Raw genomic sequence first — 20,424 nt, forward strand, 5'->3', positions numbered from 1 at the left:
TCAAATATGACATTTCTAAAGATCAGAAAGATTTTGAGTATTTTGTACATATATAAGGGATGAACATTTTTAGTGAAGGACAGGAAATATGGGAGAAATTACAGTAATTGTGAAAATCCAGCTTTGAGAAGATTCTGCTCTTAGGATATGCTTGTAGATAGCACCACAGCCCAGAATTCTGTGGAAAATGACTATAAGTCTCTACAAATCTATAAGTATTTACATGGGGAACAAATATTTAGTAATGTGCTTTTCAATCTAGCAGACAAAGGTATAGAATAATCCAGTAGCTGGAACTTGAAGCTAGACAAATTCAGATGGGAAATAAGGTATAAATTTTTAATGATGAAAGTAATTACTGGAACAGTTTACCAAGGGTCACAGTGGATTCTCCATCATTGGCAATTTTTAAATCAAGATTGGATATTTTTGTATAAGATCTTCTTTAGGAATTATTTTGGGGAAATTCTATGGCTTGTGTCATGTAGGAGGTCAGACTAGATGATCACAGTGATCCCTTCTTACCTTGGAATCTGTGATTGTATGGGTGGGGGTGGATTTCATCTTACTTTGGAACAGTTTGAGTGTGTCAGGAGGATGGGTCCATGTACCTTCGCTATAGTGAGGCAGCACATCTTCTGATTCATCTGCTTCTAACTGGTCAGAAATTTCTTTTCTGTACTAGCAATGGAATGATTTTAAGAGCAAATAGTTTTTTATACAGTGATAGTTAAAGTTAGTATTTTACATAAATACGTTTTTATGCAGTGAAGAGTTGGTTACATGGGCTGATATTTAACCAATTGATATGCAAGTAGTTAAAGACAGCCATTATTACCATTTTATTAAACTTAGTTGTGTTTTTGGTCTCCCGCTGCGTAAACAGTCCATATCCTTTCCAGACAAGGAGCACTCTAGAACTGGAGGACTCTATTTTGCTCTCTCCATGTCCGGATCCATCTCCTGGTCAGCCAAATCCAAGACCAATATGATCCCTCTCCCCCACCCCATGCTGAAGATCCCTTTGGCGCAAAGAATTCCCATCTAAATGCTACGAAGTTGTAGGCTCAGGAGGGCCCTCAGTTCACTACTCCTAAAACTATGCCTTCCTTTGTTCCCCTTCAACACAGATTACTTTGGTATAACCCTTTTTGTCAGGGTTTAAAGCTCCACCTTCTTTGCATTCTTAATGGGAACCATTGATATCCACTTTGTCCTTTCAGCACCTGTCCTCTATAGCTAGCTAACCTTCCTGGGCAACACAGCCCTGAGTCTACAATATAAGAGGCAAGTTCTTAGTCTTTCCCCACCATATTGTGCTAACCCAAGTAAGATCAGCTTCTAAGCTTACCAAAGCATATCTGCCCCTTAAAATTTGATTCCAGATTCTCAGGTAATTAAGAGCATGTTCCTGTGGAAGAGGCTATAGGCTACAATCCAAACAACTCTTCTTCCCCAGAGGGTGTGGTAACACACATCATTGGTGTCACCCTGGAAAGGCTAAATCCTTCCCAGACTTGCTCACCAGAGTTGTGAATGCACTTGGTTTGATACTTCCAGATGTCAAGAAAAGACTTGTAGGTTAGTTGGCATCTTGGAACTGAACTTATTAATCAGATTGGCTGCAGTCATCAATGAAGGCTTTGTGGACATTGGACAAGGATTTACAAGTAGCACTAGTCTCCATCGTGACAGCTTGCTGGAAGGCAGATTGATTACACTAAGTCTCTCCTGAAGGGTTTGCTTTTCTTTTCTGAAACAAATGAAAAATGGAGGTTGGAAAATTGCATAAAATGACCCCAAGTAATAGATGGATCAGAGTGAAAAACCACCCTGGAAAGATGGATCTTCTGCACCAGATGTCAGATTCCTCTGTCACCTCTGCTGGCTCTGTGTGAACTAGTGAATCCCTATTTTACTAACCAGTTGGAGACAGATGAGTTCATAAAATAAAAAGTTCATGAAATTGAACATTTCAAAATTACATGAGGTTGAATGCAGAATTTGCAGTATGGTGCCCTGCATCACTTTATTTTTTTTCAGACTGCTGAAAATTTATTTCCAGTGCATTGAAGATATTGGATGAGAAATAAAGGTCAATTTCTTCTTCTTCTTCACTTTTGTTATGTGATTTTCCCCAACCCTTGATGGAGAAAATCTGTATAACTGGTTGTTTGTAAGACTGCTGTCCATAATATCAAGGTTGTACTGTAATATTCTGACAAGATCCCCTTTTATTGAACCATCTTCCTGAGGAGCTTAAGGAAGTTCATGGAAGACTTGATGCCTGATTTATAAGAAGCAGAGGCATTCATTAAAATCTGCTTGTGATGCCTCAGGCACACAGCCACTTGGGAACAGTAGTGACTACAGACCAACAGATGAGCTGGCTGTCTGAAGTGTTCTGGTTTGTCCATAAAAGGTGCAAGATAACCCATTTGAAGTGGCCTAGATTTCTTTGGTGTCTGCACAGATGAGACACAGGAGAAATTAGAGAATTCCAAGTTAATGTTGAGATCCCAGGCCCTTTATTGACAGCCCTTCAAAAGAAAAGCACCAGTCAAATTCCAGAAGTTGTCTCAGCCTTCTTATTTCAGTGGGCAGACAGCCGGATCCTGTAGGCAGAAGCACAGATCATCATCTATGACTTCATGGCCCTCTTCCTTTTGCAAACAGAATGTTTAAAGGTGCACTTGATCCCAGAACCAATTATTGTGGCTATGTTTTTCTCAACTCCCACTTCCGTATTTGGAGACCACTGTTTGTCTTTGAGGTGACGTGGAATTGATAATTCCTCCAGTACGGTACCACTCCATGCCACCAAGCCATCAACTTCCTTGTCCATCTCACAGGAACAGCAAAAGGATGAAAACACCTTTTACATTTTGGTTCAATAGAATAGAGGTCTCAATATATTGGGATTCGATTCCCATTTATTTTTTATCCCAGAGATGACAAGGGTTTTACCCTCTTCCTTGACTTGAGAGCACTCAGCATATTTATCCATGAGTTCATGTTCAGCTTGAGGACCTTAGCCCCAGTAACTGCATTTTTAAAGCCATGGGGTTGGTTTGTATCTCTAAACTTCAGTTTTTACTCTCATATATCCATCAGGCCAACCTGCAGGAAGAATCTTTGCTTCTCTATCAGAGGATCAGCAGCAGCACAAAGTTCTAATAATTGGCTTTTCTACCGCATACTGTGCCCAGGGCATTTATCAGGTGCAGCTCACTCGAGAACAGGGAAATGCAAATATTGTCAGGGTGCAGTCCTCTCCCTAATCCAGTCCTTAGGTCTAAGGATAAACCAAGATCCACTTTCACTCCATTTGCTGTTTGGGGGAGTGGCTCTTTGTAATGTGAGGCACCAATGTGCTAGGTGCCATACAGACACACGAGGACACAGTTCCTTTCCTGAGGAGCGATAAGATCCCAGGTATATAGGGTAGCTGTTGTACAACTTCAAAAATACTGAGTGCTAGCAATTCCCAGGGAGGTCATTGACTTCAAAAGGAACTGCTGGGTAACCAGGCCACTCATTTAGCCCCCTTAATAGAAAATCTTCAAATGCAAAGCAACCTTATGAATGTAGCTGTTATCTTTAACTCTTGCATTTCCTGATTTTCATTTTATTCTAAAACTGTTTCATTAAGCTTTTTATTATAATTAATAATTGATATCTTTTGGCACTAATACAGTACAGTCAGGATCAGAACCCCATTGTGCTGGGCAGTGTGTTAACTTACAGGGAGAAATAGGGAACATTAAGAGGTGACTTGATCATAGTCTAAAAATATCTACATGAGGAACAAATATTTAGAAATGAACACAATCCGATGGCTGAAAGCTGAAGCTAGGCAAATTCAGACTGGAAATGAGGCATACATTTTTGACAGTGAGGTTAATTAACCATTGGAACAATTTATCAAGGGTTATGGTGGATTATCCATCACTGACAGTTTTTAAATCAACACTGTGTATTTTCCTAAAATATATGCTCTAATTCAGACAGGAATTATTCAGGGAAGTCTTCTGGCCTGTGTTACACTGGAGGACTATCACAATGATCCATTCTGTTTTTTTAGTTTATGAAGAGTGACTATCATCAATTTTAATCATTATTTAAATCAGCAAGCAGAAAACCTTTATGTTAAATCACTGATTTTAAACATGTTCTGCATTTGTACCTTTTTAGTTATTTTTCTAAAGAAAATTTGAGCCTCATAACCATTAAAACAAGCTGATTTGAAATAAATATAGCCTTTATGCTGAATTTGGTGCTTCTTTTCACAAACCAGGAGGATACAGTATATTTATATACATTTATTTAAGCACTTACATAGTTTAACTTAAATTTATTCAGATTCTTAGTTTGTATAGCTACACCTCTTAATGTTTTTAATTTAATTTAAATGATTTTAATAGACTAGAGAGAGTTAGGCCTTAAAATAAATTTGAAATTGACAATCTAATTTTAATAGGTTTACTTTTAACAATAAATCTGTATTCAAATTAAATTCAACAAATTAAAAAAAAATCATCAATTTTTTTTGATCCACCCTGAGTGAGGATGACGACAATTGGAACAAACTTTGTAGATCAGAAACCTGAGGGATTATAGATGCTATAAAAATCACAATTGATGTACATAGAAAGGCCTACAAACAGTAAATCTTGCTGTATTGTACTAGTTGAATTAAAATGAACTTTACATGTTATTTTAATCCCTTCACTTTTGCTATTAGTTTAACCCTTCTCCTGACTATTCTTGCCAACCTGTCCCCAAGGAGATTTGTCTCTCTTCTACTGAGGTGGAGGCCATCCAAGCTATACAGCCCCCTCTCTCCATAGACGATGAACCAATGTTCCACATGACCGAAGCCCTCCAAACTCATGAGGTTTTTAATTCTATATAATTGTTGGTGTGCTTATTATCTGTATGTATGTCTAATCGCTAAGCTCTTGGTCTCAATGATGTATTATGGCAATGAGTTCCAAAGACTGTGCATTGTGTAGGTTTTTTTAAAAAGTGCTCCCTTTTATCATTTTAAAATGTTCTCTCTGATGGTTTCATGCCCCACTTCCCCCCCCCCCGTATTGAGTGAGAGTGAATATTTACCTGCTCTACCTTCTATATACCATCTATAACACATACCATGATCATGTCGTCTTTTAGTCAATTTAGTTTTTATTGGGCATGTTTATAGCTTGCTGGTACTCATTCATCAGATGTTTCTCTTGGATTTTATTAATATGGATACATTTTATCTAAATGCATACCGATTTTGTTAACTTCACCATGCTGCTTAAAACATTGGAGATGTCTGCTGTCTTGGGAAAGCAACACCACCTTGATCACATAGATTCACATTTGGAATGCTGTCTTTTAAAATGAAAACTTAAATCTGGAAGTATTGATTCAGGCCTCCTTAGTCCTCTGACTGGGAATAAGAACGGCCAGACTGGGCCAGATCAAAGGTCTATCTAACCCAGTATCCTTCTGACAGTGGCCAATGCCAGGTGCCCCAGAGGAAATTAATAGAACTGGCAATCATTGAGTGATCCAACCTCTGCTGTCCATTCCCAGCTTCTGGCAAACAGAGGCTAAGGGCACCATCCCTGCCCATCCCGGCTAATAGCCATTGATGGACCTATCGTCCATGAACTAATCTAGTTCTTTTTTGAATCCTGTTATAGTCATTGTTTACTAATGTCTCTGCAAGTGGAATTCTCAAGCTTTGTTCGCTATCCCACAGAACACTACAGGCCATACTGTAAACATTTAATCCACACATTAATTACTGGCTGGTGACCTGACCCTCATGTGACTACATGGATCATAGGCCACATCTTTCAGATTGCTCCCTGAACGTAGTTCACAAGCAACCTTTCCTCAGTCCACCCCATGCTGTCCTCTTGTACCCGAAAAAGGCTGGAAGGAGGGGTTTTAGGTATATCGTCCTACAACAAAAGATTAAACTACTGTATTGTAAATTATATATGCAGTTGAAGGCCTTGGGGAGGGAGGGGGTTGTTTTTGTTTTTTATTCCCACACCACTCCAGGGGGAATTCTGCACCAAAAAATTAAAATTTTTCCCATTCAGTCAGGCACATCTGTCCCCTTTTGTCCCTGCATCCCCCTCGCGTTCAGCCCCTGGCTCAAAGCTGTCAGCTGCTTTGCCCCTACCCAAGTCTGTTCCCCCGGCACTAGTCCTGAACCCCAGTCTATGTGACCTCCCCACAGCAACCGTGTGTGCCCTGCTTTGTCCGTCCCTTTATCCTATGCCTCCTCACCCGGCCTCTACCCTCTTCCTCTCTATAATTGGCTGCTCCGGCCTGTGAGCCAGCTGCTCTTTTCTGGTGCCACAGCATCCCCGAGTGGGCAGAAGGTGTAATTGCAGCACCTCCAGCCGAATGTATGGGGTGGGGAGTCTACAGGAGATGTGAATTCTGCGCTTGCGCAGTGGCGCAGAATTTTCCCAGGAGTACTACTAGTAGGGTTCTCTCCGAGGTTAAGTTTGAACAAAGGAAATGAGTTCATGTCGGTGTTGGTATCATTTCTAGCCTTTGTTGCTCTTTGAGCTACCAGAGCAACATTCTGGCTTTCAAGCATTGCTTTTTAACCTCAACTGATATTTTATTTTAAATTTGAAAAGTTTGAGTGTTTTATACCTACAGTGATCTTATGTTTGTCAATGTGAACTTTTAACTCTGATTTTAATTCGTTTTGTCTCTCTCTTAATGGAGGAGGAACCAGTGAGATTAAAGGGACTGTCTTGACCGTGACAAGTCCCTAATGCAGCGTTTCTCAAATGTGGCCAACAGGAGCTTTTTGTGTGGCCACAGCCTTCTGGGTGGTGAGGCAGGGGACAAAGCAGTGGACCCTCCCCCAGGGCTGCCAGCAAAGATTCAGCCCTGTCCCCCTCTGGAGCCCCCAACACTGGAGGAGCAGGCAGGTGGTGGGGCTTGGGCTTCAGACCTGCAGTGGCAGGCAGCTGGCGCTAGCTGTATGGCAGCAGGCTTTAAGCCCTGACCCCAGGCTCACCCCCACCCCACCCCACCCGCTGCCTCCTCTGGCCCCGGGCTCTGGCCATGCGGCATTGGGCTCTGACCCCCAGCCGCAGGGTTTCAGACTCTAGCTGTTGGGCCACATGATCCAGCCCCAGTGACTACCGGTTCTCTCCCTCCACCCACACACACACCACCCCAGGCCCCACTGCGTCCTCTGGCCCCAGTCCCTGGCTGCACAGCTGCAGGGCTCGGTCTCCAGACTCACCTCCCCCCATCTGCCTCCATACCCATCTTCCCATCCAGGGCTTAATTTATCCCCCAGCTTGCCAGGGCTGAGTAAGTCTGTTCTGAAAAGTGATATTTGTATGTTTGTTAATATCACTTTTCACTGCCTCCCTGCTAGCTAGCAAGTCTGCTGCTGTGAAAAGTGATATTAACAAAATACAAATATCACTTTTCACAGAAACAGACTTACTAATTATCAAGTCTTAAACAAATAAGCAACCAAAAAAAAGCAAAAGAAACAACAACAAAAAAAGGACAAGAACATGCAAATGAAACGTTTCAATTCTGTTTAGGTCCAGTGAGGAACAGAGAACACTGTACGTTATTTTTATTATTGAGTCTGTGGAAAAAAATAAATAAATAAATTACAATGATATGGGCATTTGTATGTGCATATTTATTTGTTTTTCCTTAAGTAATTGAGTGTTTTAGGAAATATTGTCAGAGCAGCCACCAGCACTAGTTGGTGGCCACACTCTGAGGCCATCAAAACATTTCTTGTGAGAACCCCTGCTCTAATGTAACTTAACTGGTTAACTGTAGATCTTAACTGTAGATATAACTGAGCACACCAGTCTATTGGGTATTTAATCCACTGAGTTTTCTTGGCTGCTTTTTTTTTTAAACAGGATGAAACGGGTGCCTATTTAATAGACAGAGACCCGACCTACTTTGGGCCAGTACTGAACTATCTCAGACATGGAAAACTCGTTATTAACAAGGACCTAGCTGAGGAAGGTAGGACTTAAACCAAATCTCTTGTTTACTTTCCTCTTTTTCAATATTGTAATTGCTGTGTAAACCACAAAAGAGAAGTGGGCTTGCCTGTAGAAGGAAGGATTTTATTAAATCAATTTCCATTTTCATCTTTGAGTTACACTGCAGACAAATCTCTACAGCATTCTACCCTGCCTCAGACAAAACTGAGTAGCTTAAGGTTGGTTAGAGCTGTCCCCAGACCTGAGTTTGATTCTTGACCTTGCTCCATGAACTGGAAACACTGTTAGGAGGCGCACATTCAGTCATGGTAGTTAGGTGCCTTGTATCATTTAACAGTGACAGCCCTACCTCTTTCCTACTGTACTGATGGTCTTGGAAGAAAGACCCTTCCAGTGTTCTTAAGGATAGCTGTGAAATGAGGTGTTGAAGATGTAAAGCAAGAAAAAACAAGTGAGAGCTGGGATCTTCTGAGATGCGGACTACACCAGTTAGGGGACACTCTTTCTGAATCCACTCCTTCATGGGCCTCGATTCATATCCATGTGATGGGGTGCAACTTGGCCTGTGGCACTGCTGTGCCCTCTGTCCCCCCAACTTGGGGTATCGCTCTCACACTGTGATGCTGTGTCAAACCACAAAACTCTGATTGGCACTGCAATTAACAGACACCCACAGCCAGGGGCACTCCCAACTGTGTTACATGAACGATCTCCCAGCCACTAATGTACCATCAATACAGAGGCTCCAGTCAGTTCTCCCCAGTCTTGCACACCAGAACTGTATGGTCTTGGACTGGTCAGAAATAGTCACAGAAGTTAGAAAATGTATATCATCTCTATCCCCAAGAGGGGGCCACTGCAGAATTGTTCTGTCTCCCGTCTAGTGTTAAGTATCCTAAGCAATGGGATTCCCACCACCTCCTTTGAAAGACTATTCTACTTTTCATCCCATTACTTTTAATTACCTGATGATAATTTCCGGCAAGTGCAAATACTAAGTCCTTCACCAATGAGCAATTCTAGGCTTGTAAATTTGCTGGTATGATCCAGGTTAATCATTTGTGCGTGCTTTGATTGAATCTTATGTTATTGAAACTAAATTGAGAGGAGATGGGAGGACTGAGAGATGATACAAAAGGAAACTAGAGAGGTTAGGAACATGAGTAGGAAATAACCAAATTTAAACTTGGGAAAATATTGTGAAACACACATGCTCAATATGAGGCAGAAAGCAGGGAATGCTGAAAGTGAGAATGGACAGCACTCTGTACCTGAGACTGCAATGTGGTGTTGGCAGCCAAGAAAAAAGGCCTCTGTGAGCAACTTTTGGGCATAAGACAATCTCTAACTAATGGCAGTTAGGGAGAAGCTTTCCCTGTGGCCTGGTTATTCCATAGCTGCCTTCTGCAGAATTTTTTGGACCTTTCTCTGAAGCAACTGGGACTGTTCACAGGCTGGATTTAGATGAACCCTGGTCTGATCTGCAATGACATTTATTGTGTTTCTGTGTTTAAGGGATACTGTATTAGAAACTCAACTTTTTTTATAGGTCCATTTCTAAAAGTGTATGTGTCGCTTTAAAAGCACTTCATTAATTGTGTTTGCTCTTTGAGCCTAGAATAAGTTCCCTGAAATGGCCTTGTAAAGTTTTTCTGGGTTTGGTTCTAGGACAGTTCTTCAGAATGAAACAAACTATGAATTACAGGTGAATGAAGGAAGTCAGACCCATTCATCTTGTTGAAGCAGCTGCTCATGAGGCAGACTGTTTCCCATGCAGTGAAGGAGAGCCTCCCAGAAACTGGCTAGAAACCCTTGGCCTGCAGTCTTTGTTTACACTATCTTTTCAAGCGTAATTGTTTCTTCTCGTACCAGGTGTACTGGAAGAAGCTGAATTCTACAATATCACATCACTAATAAAATTGGTAAAGGACAAAATAAGAGAGAGAGACAGCAAAATCTCACAGGTGAGGCTGTTTCCTAACGCACCTTCCTAATTCTGACATAAGAGGTGAGACTGATTCTTGTTAATGTCCATCATTCACACCCCTGCTGATGTTGAGTGGGTGCTTTTTTCACTCACCATTTCCCTAATAAGAGTTGGGACTCTGGCTGTCTGCATAGTGGCTTCAGCTCTGCTGGCTAAGAACAGAAAACTGAACACTAGTGCCCTGCAGTGCCTGGTGACCTCCATTCTCTCTGCTTTTGAATTTAAATCCTGTACATATGAAGTGATGGAGACCCTCTAACTATGGAAGAATTACTGTTTAAATTCTTATCTGGGGTGGGACTGGATAAGCACAACGACCAGAGCATTCTCATCTAATGTAAAACAATCTGCTTTCCATTAAAGGAAGAAGCCTTTGTGATGAACCATATCATAGTGGCTTTCCAAGAGAAGCAAGTACATTTTAAAGTGAGGCCACAACTACACTGCACTTCTGTTGGTAAAACTTTTGTTGGCCAGGTGTGTGAAAAAACACGCCCCATGACCAACAAACATGTTACTGACAAATGTCGGTGTGGACAGTGCTTTGTCAGTGGGAGATGTTCTCCCACCGACAAAGCTACCACTGCGTGTTGGGGATGGTTTTATTTTGCCAGCAGGAGAGCTCTCTCCTGTCAGCAAAGAGCAGCTACAGAGAAAACATTACAGCCCCCCCTGATCCTCTGGGTGTTCACAATGTCTTTGTTGCTTAATATCATTTTAAAGAAATAAGGAAATCCCAGCAATAGTACACACTGTTGAATACTCCATGCTGTATTGAGTGTCTGATGTTTCTTCCTTAAGGTGCCAGTCAAACACGTGTACAGGGTGCTGCAGTGTCAGGAGGAGGAGCTCACCCAAATGGTCTCCACCATGTCTGATGGCTGGAAATTTGAACAGGTAACAAGATAAACAGAGGACTTCATTGATTTGTCTTGATATAAACTGCTGAGTCACGTTCATGATGAGAAATTTTAAAGTTTTATGTATTAGAAACTGTTTTCTGTATACGTGCCTTACATAAATGTAATGATTATTGAGGAGTGAATTGCTCAAGAGATTGGGAATTGAATTCATACTGACATCTGCATGCCAATTCGTACCTGAAAATTAATGTTCTAGTTCTTCAGTCATCTGAGTCCAATTCTTGTATATGTAGATATCTGCATCACACAACTCTTATGAGTTTATACTAGTGATGAGCATGGTACAAAGGCTTCTGGTGAAAGGGATTAGATGTTTCTTGTGCCCTACAGATGGCTCGTCCAGAACAGGGCTGAGAGACACTTGAGGGAAAAATATGGGGGAACCTTTTAATGCAACTGCCTTGGCAGTGTTAACTTCTAAGGATAAAATGACAGCTTTGGAAACCAGGGCTCTCATATGGCACTTTTCATAAGCATTAAAACAATCTACCTAGTTAATCTGCTAAAAATTATTAATACCGTACATGGTAGGAACAGTTCGGGACATCAAAATACCAGATAAGGTGTGAGTCTGTTCCTTGCTTTGAAATCTGAACTGCTTCTATGTTTGTACTAAGCACTGTTAGCACCCAATAAATCAAAACAGTAGCGCAAAAAAGAATTGAGGTGAACTCCATGAATGTTTTCTGTTCTTGTTCTGCTTGGGACAAATAAGCTTAATTTGCACAGTCTACAAATAACTTTCTGTAGTGCACTTTAGATTCAGTAACACATTTTAAAGGTTGCAGTGTGACCTTTCTCTGAAGAAACGCCTCACCCTACAGGACCATACCTGGCTACTCCATCTACCAGTAGTGGAGCAATGTAACTCAACCCCAGAGTGAGATTTGTGTGCTTAAAGAAACAGCTTTCTTGGTGACTGGTCTACAGCTCTGGGAATTCACTTCTGGAAGAGATCCAGATGACTACAAATCTTAGTGCCATTTAAATAAATGTAAAACCTACTTTAACTCAGCCTTCCCTCAATAACATTTAAAAAACAAAATGAGCCCTAAAAGCAGTAGGAAGATGAGAGAGGGCATTTTGTGTTCACTCTTTGCAAGGTGTTCATTTCATCCAGTTTGGTGGCCGTGGTGAATAAAATCTAGGTAAACTTGCACAGATGACTTCTCATGATTCAGTTCTCCAGTTCAAGTGATAAGGATCCTCTCTGCAGCCCAGATACTGATGATATACCTGCTAGATTTCACTTGATCCATGTGACAATTGAATAAGTTCCCTGGATGTTCTTCTTTGTAGGAAGTTGGTTTCTGGTTTCTTGCAGAAAGAGTCTTTTCTCTGTGAAGGAGAAGAGGATATTACAGCTTCCACTTTACCTCTCCATTCTTTGGGACTAGCATGCTTGAACACTGGTGCTTTTTGCAGTTACGTTGTCAAAGAATTAATATTTCCTTCTGAATTAGGCATTCTTTGGGAAATGCTATTGGTTTTAAATTCCCTGCTTTTTAATTCATTTTTTCTCTTCTCCATGATGTTTTGGATGTATGGTTTAAGGTTGATTGACACAACAGGTGTGCAATCTGTCATCCAGTTACCCAAGTTTCCCACCAGCGCATAATTGGCCCCTGGCAGGATTCTCTGTTGATTGCATTGCAGATCTGCTGTTAGCAGACACCCTCCAGTTGCACTGTGATTCTAACATTCTCTGAGTCTCCCTTTGAGCTTTTTATCTCCAAGAGGGAATACAGTGGTGATGGTGTGACCTTTTTCTGAGAGATCCCTTTGACCCTTCAGTGCAATCTCTCCCTCCTCTGAGATGGTACCCAGCCCAATATGCAATATGCCCTGTGGTGTACAGTAAGAACCATGCATAGGTATCTACTTCTCCAGGGTCATACTCTTCCTGTGGGTTGGGATCCCATCTAGCCGTACACCTGATTGATACTTGATCGATGGGTCAAAGATAAACGTGCTTGAAAAGGTATCTTAAAATACCATCCTAATGGTGATAATCAAAGGGGGAGAGAGAATGGTCAGGCTTCTGGGGCAGTTACAGGGACTGGTGAATCTAAAGAAGCTCATCAACTGTTGAGCGAAAGCAGTGTTAGCAAACCACATTTCTGTATTAGTTCACATTCCACAAACTACCTCTAGGAATTGTTTTCCAGTAGAGCAAAGTACTTGGAAGTGTCTGGTGCATTTCTTTGTGACCTGTCTTTTGATGGAGATTCATTCTCCATGCTGAAACTTTTATCCATTAGGCAAGATGTGAATTTGTCCCCATCTGTTGGGTTTTAAAAGATCTCTCTGAATGTTGTTTTTCTTGTGACTTGTACTACTGAAGGATCAGTAGTACACATATTAACTTCCAACCCTTTCCCTGGCACAGAAGTAATGTGGCTGGATTACCTTCCTGTTTCTTTAAACATACAAGTAGAGAGAATGATTTAGCAAGAATGATTTAATTACCACCTCTGGAAGAACACAGAAACCAAATATTTGTCATCCATTGCAAAATGAGAAACTTTATAAATAATTTTGCATTGTCCATACTCTCTGTTTAAGCTGTGTCCATCATACAAATTAGCAATAAATACAGTCTGAAATCTGGTCCAATAGTGCCTTCTTATGTAGATTGATTATACAAAGTCAGTATTTAACTGTTGCCTTCAAAATTATTCACATAATATGAACTGTAAAGTAAATTACATCCTCTGTCATAGCTTTGGACCAGCACTTCTCATTGGTATTATTTTAAATGAGTATGTAATTTGAAGAGTCAGCTGTTTATCCCACAGTAGCTTGTATCCAGCTCTTCAAATTTAATCTAAAGCCATAATCCAGGGGTTCTCAAACTGGGGATTGGGACCCCTCAGGGGGTTGCGAGGTTTTTACATGGGGGTTCACAAGCTGTCAGCCTCCACCCCAAACCCTGCTTTGTATCTAGCATTTATAATGGTATTAAATATATAAAAAAGTGTTTTTAATTTATAAGGGGGATCACACTCGGAGGCTTGCCGTGTGAAAGGGGTCACTAGTACAAAAGTTTGAGAACCACTGCCATAATCCTTGCCAAGTGCACTGGTATGCATATGCTTTCACATGGATTGGGTGTTACAGAACATTATGAAGACAATTCATCCAATGAGAAACTACAGAATTTAACTGAAAACATCCTGAACTTCAGCATTATTAAATTCTTGCTATTTATGGGCCTAGTATTTTTGAGTGACTTCATGGAAGCAAGCTTGGCCCCACTGTGTAAGAGTTCCTTCTTGGTGCTTTGTAAAATTAACCTTTTTAAAATTGACTCATATCCTTATAAGTTAAAAGGAAAAAGAATATAAAGTATTTATACATTTCCTCAAGAATATATATTGGGTTACCAATGCTGTTCCCTTGTAATAAGAATTTCTCCCATAACTTTTCTATCCCCACATCCAGTAAGTGTTTACCGACCTATTGCATTCAGACTTTGATAAGAAATTGGCATTTGCCTTCAAATCATAACTGGCTTTGTAACCACCTGCAAGAATTTTAAATATACTACATAGGATTCTATTCTGGGGACTGTTGCTTTCATAGTTGCACAATACAAATAATTACACTGTGTTTGAGTAGCAAGTGAATACACAGAAGTCAATCTGTTGTTTGTACAGTTCAGATGATAGTGTTATACTTCAGCATTACAAAGGTGTTTTTTTGTTTTGTTTTTTGCTCTGATTGATTGATGCAGCTTGTCAGTATAGGTTCCCTGTATGGCTGTGGCCGGGCCCAGCAGTCAGAGTTTCTGCTGATAGTGTCACGGGAAGTAAAAGGGGAGGAGAGACACTTCCAGAAATGCTGCAGTGAGGTGTGTCATACCATTCCTTTCACCCTCACACCAATATGCATGGCCACCTTGCATTTCTGCTGCTTTCAGATCATTCTGCTTTCTTCCTGGGTGTGCAGCACTTGGTAGTTCTGTGTGTAGTTGTCGTGACTAGCTTTTATTGTATACTCATGACACTTCATTACACATTATAAATGTTCGTCTTGTAAAAAGCTGTAAACACTACTTAACTGTCCAGACTTTTGATTCAGGGAATTTTCTTAGCAAACATGTTAGGAACAGATATCACTTTTATTTTCTTCTCTTCCTCTAAGTCAACAGCCCCTCTCCTATAATTGCAAATACATATATTTAGGTCAAATCATGTAAATTTTTAATTCCATGAACTTTAGCAGAACACAGTTTCATTAAAGTGTTCAGGGATGCTTTTATACTGATGATTTGTTCTTAGTCTTCCAACTTGAATTTATCATCCACGAAGTAACCAGCTGAGTTTTGACTCCAAAACCTCATATTGGTGGTTGATGTACAAACCGGAAAAAAATATTGCTTATTTTTCAAGTGAGTGGATAAGCATTCAGTGCTAGGAGCTGGAAACATCTTGTTTTTATGTTGATGATTAAATATATAATATGTGTTTGTTTGTATATATTCTAGATGGAGATAATACAGAATAATAATCAATCATTTCACTCTTCTAAATTCTCTCTGCTTTCCTCTATGCAAAACACATCTTCCAGAATGTAGCTTCATTTTACAATATTTCCTCACAAGTAAGCAGTTGAGAAGGATTTGGTTCTTTACCCTAGTACACAACCATTCATTGCTAATTATGCTACATTGTAACTTAAACTGCTTCATTTGCTATGACCACAACCCTGTATATCAGATTACATAGCTGCATAAATTGCCACAGCATTTCAGGTTATTTTTAATTTAAAAAAAAAAAAAAGGCTATCTAGGCCTTAGGTTTGCAAAGATAACCCTCAGAATTTGAAATGAATGTAAACTAATGCATTGTCTGCCTGAGTCTGCAGACTGTCTGAAACAACTCTGAGAGGATCCATGTTTTATTATTTGTAATGAAGGCCAGAATGGAGAGGTGTGAACTTCCTGTTCATCTTTACATTGATTTCTGAGAGTTGAAATGTTAACATCATCAGAAACCTCAAACTAACGTGCTTACTATCCCACTGTTAATCAGAGGTCAAGATCCTAATCAGTTTGGTTCTTTTACTTTCCTAAGGACTTGTTTGGACGTGGTTTTTGTACACTACAACAATAGTTGTGTAGAAACCAATATAATTAAAGCAATACAATCCCCAGTGTGGACAGACCTAGATATACCAGTGTAAAGGTACATCTATCAGTACAGTTTATAGCTGTACATTTACTATGTCAGTTTCTAAAATTATGTAGCAGTACAAAAACTGTAGACTGGCTCTTAAAATCCATTTGGACTTCTGAATTAGGCATTCAGATGGGAAGGGGATTTGTTTATCTTGAAAATAATACAGCTCATGAAAGTGAAGGACTGATAACTCTGTCTAGGGGTATCCCATTACACAGTTTCATACATTCATATTCATAGATTTTACGGCCAGAGAAGAGCAATATAATCATCTAGTCTGACCTCCTAATAATACAGACCATAAAATTTCATTCACTGATGAGGATTCCTGTATCAAGTTCAACAACTTGCTGTTGAGCTACAGCTTATCTTTGAGACACATCCAACCTTGATTTAAAGGCACTGTGATGAGAAATTTCCCACATCCTGACCAGTGGTTAATCAAAAACAAACTATTCATCTTTGCTTTTAAGGTCCTGCCTATCATCTTTTATGTATTATTGGACATCTGTCTCCACCTTTCCTCCATCAGCAGTACTGGTCTTCATCAGACATTTGTTAAAATTTTCAGACGAGCACCTTTGTACTTTCTCCCTGCCTCCTTCAGGAATGGGAAAAGCTCCCCATAAACATTCTCAAAGCTATCTCATTGTTATCCTTAAATTCTCTTTTTAACTCTCCTCTACAGTGATGCCTACAAGAAAATTGACAATGATTAAGCATCTGGTATGCTATGACTACTGCTTTCCATGCTGAACAGTTTTGTTTCATTGTTAGCTGGTTCTTCCTCCATCTGTTTCTTGTATCTGTTTGTTGGCCTTTGTTGTATACTTCAGTGTTAAGCTCCTTGAGGCATGGACTGTCTGTGATTTGTATGTACAGTGCCCAGGACAGTGGAGCCCTGCTCTGTGACGGGGGCTCCCACATACTACTGCAATGTAAATAATAATCATCTCTGGTTAAACATTTGCAAATTATTTTTCATTTTGACTTCAGCTAACTTCAGCTTCTAGCCATTGGGGATCTTGTGTTTGTCTTTTCCTATTAGATCTCTTCTCTCCAAGCAGGTGCTAAATGAAGTCATCTCTGGTCAAGTCATCTCTGTTTAAAAGCTAAATAGATTGAACTTCTTTGTCATTGGAACAAATTTTTTGCAGACTTTAAATCGTTCTTATAGCTTTTTTCTGAACTCCTCCAATTTTTCAACATCCTTTTTAAGTGTAGATACCAGAACTGGGCACAGCATTCTAGTAGTGGTTTTAGCAGTGCTGTAATATTACTTTTCTGCTCTGGCTTGATATGTTCTGCCATGACATCTCAATTCTGACCTTGTACCTGGTTCCCACTGTTACTGTTTTGGGCTCTCCACATATTACTGCTAATGCAATCTTGACCTGTACTTTTCCACTCCAGGGTCTCTCTTAAGCAAACACTCCAAATTGTGCAGTGCTTTGTGATCTGCACAAGTGCATCTTAACGGTGCTGGAAAACATAGCTGCACTGGTTCAGTGTAGTGCTAGTGTAGCCCAGTATCGGGGGCACTCCAGCAATTATTATATTAGTGTAGAAAATGCACTATATAACTAGGTGGAAAATGCTGTGTATTTTCAGATAAATTTTTTGAATTAATAAAAATTGTTAATTTTTTTCCTGGGATTTTTTTTGGGGGGGGGGGGTTCATTCCTATGCCACTTTTCTCTCCCTTATATTTCCAGAGGGGAGAAATGCAGAAAGGCAGGGATTAGGAGGAGAGATCAAAAACTGGGAAAGCCATTTCTCATTAGTGTTTTGACAATAATTACAACCAGGTGGAGGGCATAGATATTTGACTATTGTTTTGTCTATGCTGCAGTTTCCTACCTGCTCTATACTGATGCTTTCATTGTTCTTGCAATTGCTGCAGCTCCTCTGGTGCTTGAACAATGAAGGGAGATATGTTGAAAATTCTCAGTGGATGCACACTAGGTGGGAAAGGACCTTCTACTGTACCTTTGGAGAGGCTGTAAAATAAAAAACTCAATAATAATGGGGGGATTTCAACTATCCCCATATTGACTGGGTACATGTTACCTCAGGACAGGATGCAGAGATAAAGTTTCTTGACACCTTAAATGACTACTTCTTAGAATAGCTAGTCCTGGAACCCACAAGAGGAAAGGCATTCTTCATTTAGTCCTAAGTGGCACATAGGATCTGGTCCAAGAAGTGAATATAGCTGAATCGCTTGGTAATAGTAACCATAAAGTAATAAAATTTAACATCCCTGTGGAGGGAAAAAACACCAAAGCAGCCCACCGTGGTAACATTTAATTTCATAAAGGGGATCTACACAAAAATGAGGGCATTAGGTGAACAGAAATTAAAAGGTGCCAAAAGTGAAATCTCTGCAAGTTGCATGAACATTTTTTCAAGACACCATAATAGAGGCTCAATTTAAATGTATCCCCACATTAAAAAACATAGTAAGAGGACCAAAAAAGTGCCACTATGGCTGAACAGCAAAGTAAGAAGCAGCTAGAGGCAAAAAGGCATCCTTACAAAGTGGAAGTTAAATCCTATTGAGGAAAACAGAAAGAAGCATAAACTCTAGCAAGTGAAGTGTAAAAATATAATTAGGAAGGCCAAAAAAGAAATTGAAGAACAGTTAGCCAAAGACTCAAAAATAACAGCAAAAAAAATTAAGCACATCAGAAGCAGGAAGCCTGCTAAGCAACCAGTGGGGCCACTAGACGATCGAGATGCTAAAGAAGCATTCAAGGATGATAAGGCCATTGTGGAGAAACTAAATTAATTCTTTGCATTGGTCTTCACGGCTAAGGATGTGAAGGAGATTCCCAAGCCTAAGCCATTCTTTTTAGGTGACAAATCTGAGAAACTGTCCCAGATTGAGGTGTTATTAAAGGAGGTTTTGGAATAAATTGAGAAAGTAAACAGTAATAAGTCACCAAGACTGGATGGTATTCACCCAAGAGTTCTGAAGGAACTCAAATGTTAAATTGCAGAACTATTAACTGTGGTATGTAACCTATCATTTAAGTCAGCTTCTGTATCAGATGACTGGAGGATAGTTAATGTGACACCAATTTTTAAAAAAGACTCTAGAAGCGACCCCGGCAATTACAGGCCATTAAGCCTAACTTCAATACCAGGCAAATTGGCTGAAACTATAGCAAAGAACAAAATTATCAGAGAGACAGATGAACATGCTTTGTTGTGGAAGCATCAACATGGTTTTCGTAAAGGGAAATCATGCCTCACCAATCTACTAGAATTCATACTTAGATTTTCAGAAAGCCTTTGACAAGGTCCTCACCAAAGGCTCTTAAGCAAAGTAATCTGTCATGGGATAAGAGGGAAGGTCCTCTCATGAATCAATAGCTGGTTTAAAAGATAGGAAACAAAAGGTAGGAATAAATGGTCAGCTTTCAGAATGGAGAGAGGTGAATAGTGGTCTCTCCCAGGAGTCTGTACTAGGACCAGTACTATTCAACATATTCATAAATTATCTGGAAAAAGGTGTAAACAGTGAGGAGGCAAAATTTGAAGTCATTGTGGATAGTTCTCTGAAAACATGCACTCAATGTGCAGCAGCAGTCAAAATAGCTAACTGAATGTTGGGATTCATTAGGAAAGGAATAGATAATAAGACAGAAAATATCATACTGTCTCTATATAAATCCATGGTATGTCCACTTCTTGAATACTGTGTTGCCCTATCTCAAAAAAAGATGTATTGGAAAAGGAATGTTCCCCACTCTGGCCCCTGTGCATAGGGGCAGCCAGGGGGCTCCAGACACTGCCTCCACCCCAAGTGCGGCCCCCACAGCTCCCATTGGCTGGGGACTGCAGCCAATGGGAGTTACAGGGGTGGCACCTGTGGATGGGGCAGTGCGCAGAGCTGCCTGGCCATGCCTCCATGTAGGAGCCAGATGGGGGACATGCCACTGCTTCTGGGAGCTGCTTGAGGTGAGCGCTGCCTGGAGCCTGCCCCAGCCTTGATCCCCCTCCCACCCTCCAAACCCCTTGGTCTCAACCTGGAACACCCTCCTGCACCCTCATCCCCAGCCCCACCCCAGAGCCCGCATGCCCAGCCAGAGCCCGCACCCCAATCCCCTGCCCCAGCCCGCAGGCCTCTCCCACACCCTGAGCTCCTCATTTCTGGCCTCACCCCAGAGCGCACACCCCCAGCTGGAGCCCTCATCCCCTCCCACACACCAACCCCCAATTTCATGATTATTCATGGCCTGCCATACAATTTCCATACCAGATGTGGCCCTCGGGCTAAAAAGTTTGCCCACCCCTGATATAGAGGGTCT

At 40.7% G+C, this 20,424-nt stretch overlaps 1 protein-coding gene across 11 annotated transcripts in view; it reads left to right on the forward strand.

The window, feature by feature from the left end:
- PDPK1 (3-phosphoinositide dependent protein kinase 1) overlaps nt 1–20,424 on the forward strand; it is a 148,448-nt gene that overhangs the window by 109,082 nt on the left and 18,942 nt on the right. For all 11 annotated transcript variants that reach the window (XM_039493310.1, XM_039493308.1, XM_039493306.1 and 8 more), the window contains 3 exons: nt 7,926–8,034; nt 9,888–9,979; nt 10,804–10,899. In XM_039493310.1, the coding sequence (XP_039349244.1) occupies nt 7,926–8,034; nt 9,888–9,979; nt 10,804–10,899 (297 nt within the window). The remainder of the gene's footprint in view (nt 1–7,925; nt 8,035–9,887; nt 9,980–10,803; nt 10,900–20,424) is intronic.

Source organism: Mauremys reevesii, linkage group 10 (assembly GCF_016161935.1).
Source record: "Mauremys reevesii isolate NIE-2019 linkage group 10, ASM1616193v1, whole genome shotgun sequence".
In the NCBI taxonomy this organism is placed as follows: domain Eukaryota; kingdom Metazoa; phylum Chordata; order Testudines; family Geoemydidae; genus Mauremys; species Mauremys reevesii.